At 36.6% G+C, this 5,000-nt stretch overlaps 1 protein-coding gene across 2 annotated transcripts in view; it reads left to right on the top strand.

The window, feature by feature from the left end:
* Positions 1-5,000, top strand: part of mesh (sushi domain containing 2 mesh) — a 104,094-nt gene that overhangs the window by 88,190 nt on the left and 10,904 nt on the right. For both annotated transcript variants that reach the window (XM_076213546.1, XM_076213545.1), the window contains exons 14-15: positions 3,672-3,860; positions 4,456-4,593. In XM_076213546.1, the coding sequence (XP_076069661.1) occupies positions 3,672-3,860; positions 4,456-4,593 (327 nt within the window). The remainder of the gene's footprint in view (positions 1-3,671; positions 3,861-4,455; positions 4,594-5,000) is intronic.

Genomic DNA, 5,000 nt, shown 5'->3' with positions numbered 1-5,000 from the left:
GGGTATTTTCAAGCTTTCTAAAAAGGACTTTGCCATGTGGGGGTGGGCATAAACCAGATTACCAAAGTAATTCATTTAATTCTCAATGTTTCGTCTGTAAGGAGACATTATCAGGAAAATCTGTAACATATAAATTACCGACATACAGAAACAAAGAACATGAGTGAATTTATTTTGTTATTTATACCCATGTTCTTTGTTTCTGTATGTCGGTAATTTATATGTTACAGATTTTCCTGATGATGTCTCCTTGCAGACGATGATATCTCCTTGCTTCATCTACTTCTTTTGTGTCAGAAACTAATATTTCCTTAATTACTTCATCTAATTCTAATTCCTCGTCTGTGATAAACTCTTGTATTCTACTCATAAGTTCTGCCTTATTGCCCGAACTCAATTGACCTTTAGATTTCAGATATTGTTTTAACTGAACAACAGTGGTTTTCTTATTCTTGTTCAACTTAGAATGTTCACTACTAACTTACACAATTTGATAATAGAATAGAAAATGGAAAACCTTGCTTATTCAAATACAAATTTCAAGTCTACTTGCTCAGTCAAAGCACTCTCTTGAATGCACTAATCGATATTCAATACTGATTTGCACAAATCGATACTAAATAAATGGCATACTCTTCTTAATTCAAATGTGATCATGGAATTGACCTAACTTTGCTTAATTCAAACACATTAATCGATATTCAATACTGATTTGCACAAATCAATACTAAACAATTGGCATACTCTGCTCAATTAAAATGTGATCATAGAATTGACCTAACTTTGCTTAATTCAAACACATTAATCGGTATTCAATACTGATTTACACAAATCGATACTAGATAAATGACATACTCTGCTTAATTCAAATGTGATCATGGAATTGACCTAACTTTGCTTAATTCAAACACATTAATCGATATTCAACACTGATTTGCACAAATGGATACTAAATAAATGGCATACTCTGCTCAATTCAAGCATGATCATGGAATTGAACTAACTTTACTTAATTCAAACACATTAATCGATATTCAACACTGATTTGCACAAATCGATAGTAAATAAATTGCATACTCTGCTCAATTCAAGCGTGGTCATGGAATTGACCTAACTTTGCTTAATTCAAACACATTAATCGATATTCAACACTGATTTGCACAAATCGATACTAAATACATGGCATACTCTGCTCAATTCAAATGTGATCATGGAATTGACCTAACTTTGCTTAATTCAAACTCATTAATCGGTATTCAATACTGATTTGCACAAATCGATAATACGTAAATGGCATACTTTGCTCAATTCAAATGTGATCATAGAATTGACCTAACTTTGCTTACTTTAAACACATTAATCGATATTCAATACTGATTTGCACAAATCGATACTAAATAAATGGCATGCTCTGCTCAATTCAAATGTGATAATGGATTTCATTACTTGATCAAAACTATGCTCAATTCAAATACACTTCTTACATTCCTTTACTTGATCAAAGTATTCTCTTATTGCATTCTCATATACCAAATCCATGATTCATCTAAATGGTTGATTGATTACTGCACAACATTCAGAATACACTTTACAATACTCTAATCACTTTCTCAAGTCAATAAACTGAGTTTGAAATAACTTTATGACTCACTATCTTCTACAACTAATTATGAATTTTTTATCTGATTGCTTGTTGGATTCTCTTGAGCTTTTTTGCTGAGCCTGTCACCATCCCTCCATGTGGAATCATTACTCCTTGAAGTACCAACCTTTGGTGTTGTAACTTGGCATCCCTCTACCTCTGTACCTCAATCATGATAAAAAATCATGATACCTTCTTATGAAAACAGTCATGAAAACAATCATGAAACTGTCTTCTCATGAAACAATCATGAAACTGTCACCACCGCTGCACGAAGTGGCTGGCGGCATGAGGTACAGAAGGATAAGGAGAACATCATGTCACACACACTTCTTTGATTTATACCCTTGGGGTAGGTGTTTCACATACAGACGGTGTGTGTGTGGTTTCTGCAATTATCGTCTACAATTAAATTTTGCATTGACAATTAATCTATTACATTAACAATCATTACAATAATTAAACACACTTCATTATCAATTCCTACCATCGTACATCAATATTCCACACAATTAATTTAATCATCTCAATACTCTACCATGATTGTTTTCACCGCCTCCATAGTATCATAAATCCTCTCCTATCCTCAACATCCACACATATTCTGAGAAGCCAAACATATTATCATTAATATGACTTCTACATTAACTCATTAACACATTATTCTTTCAAATATATTACATAAACATTCTCAGTTAGTGCTTACCATCAAAAGGTTCCCTTGACAACTTATGTTAGTTAACACATCTTCACTGACCAAAGGCTAGACATTGAAAAGGCCGGTTGTCAGTGAGACTATACCGACGACACCTACGTCATGGCGGAGTACTACAGAAGGGAGCGTAAATAAATGAATTATGTCTTCTAATACAATTTCATAACACCATCTTATTATACATAATGGACCAATACAATAACTCAATTTCAACATGAACATTTTCAATATCATTCTCCATACGTCGTAAAGTACGTACTTAAACAACATAGGCCTTAGTTGCAATTAGCTTGTAGCTCATACAATTTCGTATGCATATGATCAATACATTATGACAATTCCAAACATTGAGCAATTGGCACTCAGTAAATACTTAAATCAAATGTCATGTGCTGTGATTCGTAATTAGTTTGTATCTCATACAATTTACATGTACTGTACAATATCAATACATCGAGACAGTTCCAGACATCAGGCAATTGGCACTCACATATATGAATATATATATATATATATATATATATATATATGTATATATATATATATGTATATATATGTATATATATATACATATATATATATATATATATATTTATATATACATATATATACATATGTGTATATATATATGTATATATATACATATATATATATATTATATCATATTATATTATATATATATATACATATATATATATGATCACTGTTAACCCACTATCGGAGAAATAATAACGGAAAGTACAGAGAAACTGTATATTTCGACTACTCTCTGTAGTCCTCTTCAGCAGAATGCTTACATAAGGTTAAGGTACAAGTATATATGAAGAAATGAGGGGTACATAGAAGCGGGTGAGGAAAGTGTGGGGGGGGGCTCAGGTCACATGCCCTTGAAATGGTCGGGTCAAAGTAGGACAAGGGGTGATATTTTGTCCAATATATATATATAAAATAACGTAGATGTCGTAACACAAGAATAAAATAAAACTTAAACCCACTCTCGGAGAAAGATAAGCTGAGATACAGAGTAAACCGTATATTTCGACCACTGACTGTGGTCCTCTTCAGCAGTTACGTAACTTTCTCCGAGAGTGGGTTAGTTTTAACATATATATATATATATATAAATACACGTATGTATATATATATATATATATATATATATATATATATATATATATATAGAGAGAGAGAGAGAGAGAGAGAGGAGCATATAAATTACAGATGTAACCCAAGTCAGCAGGTCTTACCTTAACCATGTTTTGTTGATGTTGAATTAATTCATGTGACATGTCCCATGCCCTTATTTACCGGCAGCCACGGTGTTCGGCGACCCACACATCTACACCTTCGACGACCTCGAGTACACCTTCAACGGCAAGGGCGAGTTCGTTCTCGTGAAGGTGGATAGCGTCCGGCACATTCTCGACATTCAGGGGCGCTTCGAGCAGATCAGCGACAACTACCTGGACGAGGCCAGAGGATCTACCCTGACGGCAGTGGCAGGTCAGTTTAACTAGGGGTTGTTTGTTTGTATGTGTGTGTATGATTCATCATGGTCTTGGATCACGTGTTGAACTCGTGTGTGTGTATGTGTGTGTGTGTGTGTGTGTGTGTGTGTGTGTGTGTGTGTGTGTGTGTGTGTGTGTGTGTGTGTGTGTGTGTGTGTGTGTGTGTGTGTGTGTGTGTGCAGCACTGCGAAGGACTATAGTGCGCTGAATATTGTAATTACCAATGCTGTGGGTTAAAGAATTCTGATAACGGTTTGGAAGTTTTCTGTAAACAATTCAATACATTCTCTGGTCAGGTCACCTTCCTGGTGGAAAAGCTGCTGCCAGAATAAAAAGAGGTGTGTAAATGAGGGATATATAGATGTAAGGAAATGATGTTGTACGTTAAAGATGCGGAAATTTGTCGATCAAGCACTTTTAGGGAGGAGTCAAGGCCAAGTTCATTTGCGTCGAATGACATCAGCAGGGTTGCTCTTACTCCTGTCTTTCTCTTTGGTGGCTCGTGCTCTTATAACCGCCTCTCGAGTCTTGTGACCGCGCGATGTGACCCGTATACTATATACTTGTGTGACGTGAATCTTCTTTCGCAGCTCGCGACAACGTCTCCTCGACCGTGGAAGTGAGGCGGCGCCCCACGGACGCCATGTGGCGCTACCACCTCGATGTCATCGTTGACAACCATCGCATCTACTTCGACAGATACTCGCAGAAGATCCAGCAGTTCAAAGGTGAGTCCCTTCGCACAGGTTGCAGTGATCCAGATCATCAACTCATCAACTGTCTGTCAAGGGGTTGTCTGGTGCCTTCGTGACCACACTCCCTAGGGGAGGGAAGGTGGGGACGAACAAAAACTTGGTAGTCTGTAACGTAGATTTCCCCCATGGATAGAGCAATGTCACAAAGGTTGTGTCAAGAGACCCTCCATAGATAAAAATGCTGTGGGACCCAAGGGTGCCCAAAACTTATTAGCCATCAGACACCCCCACCCGGCAGGCGACCCAACATTCCGGCGAATAGTGCCCTGATCACCGTTTCGTTTATGGATTTGGTGGGTCAGACATCACGAGACTAAACTGCCTTTAGGTTTAGGGCCTTGTCTCCTAACCAAGGATTCCCCTTTTCACTTTTTTTTTCT

Source organism: Oratosquilla oratoria, chromosome 31 (genome assembly GCF_046742065.1).
Source record: "Oratosquilla oratoria isolate Oo_2021 chromosome 31, ASM4674206v1, whole genome shotgun sequence".
Taxonomy (NCBI): Eukaryota; Metazoa; Arthropoda; class Malacostraca; order Stomatopoda; family Squillidae; genus Oratosquilla; species Oratosquilla oratoria.
The sequence above is the reverse complement of the archived record's forward strand: the minus strand, read 5'-3'. Positions and strand labels throughout refer to the sequence as shown.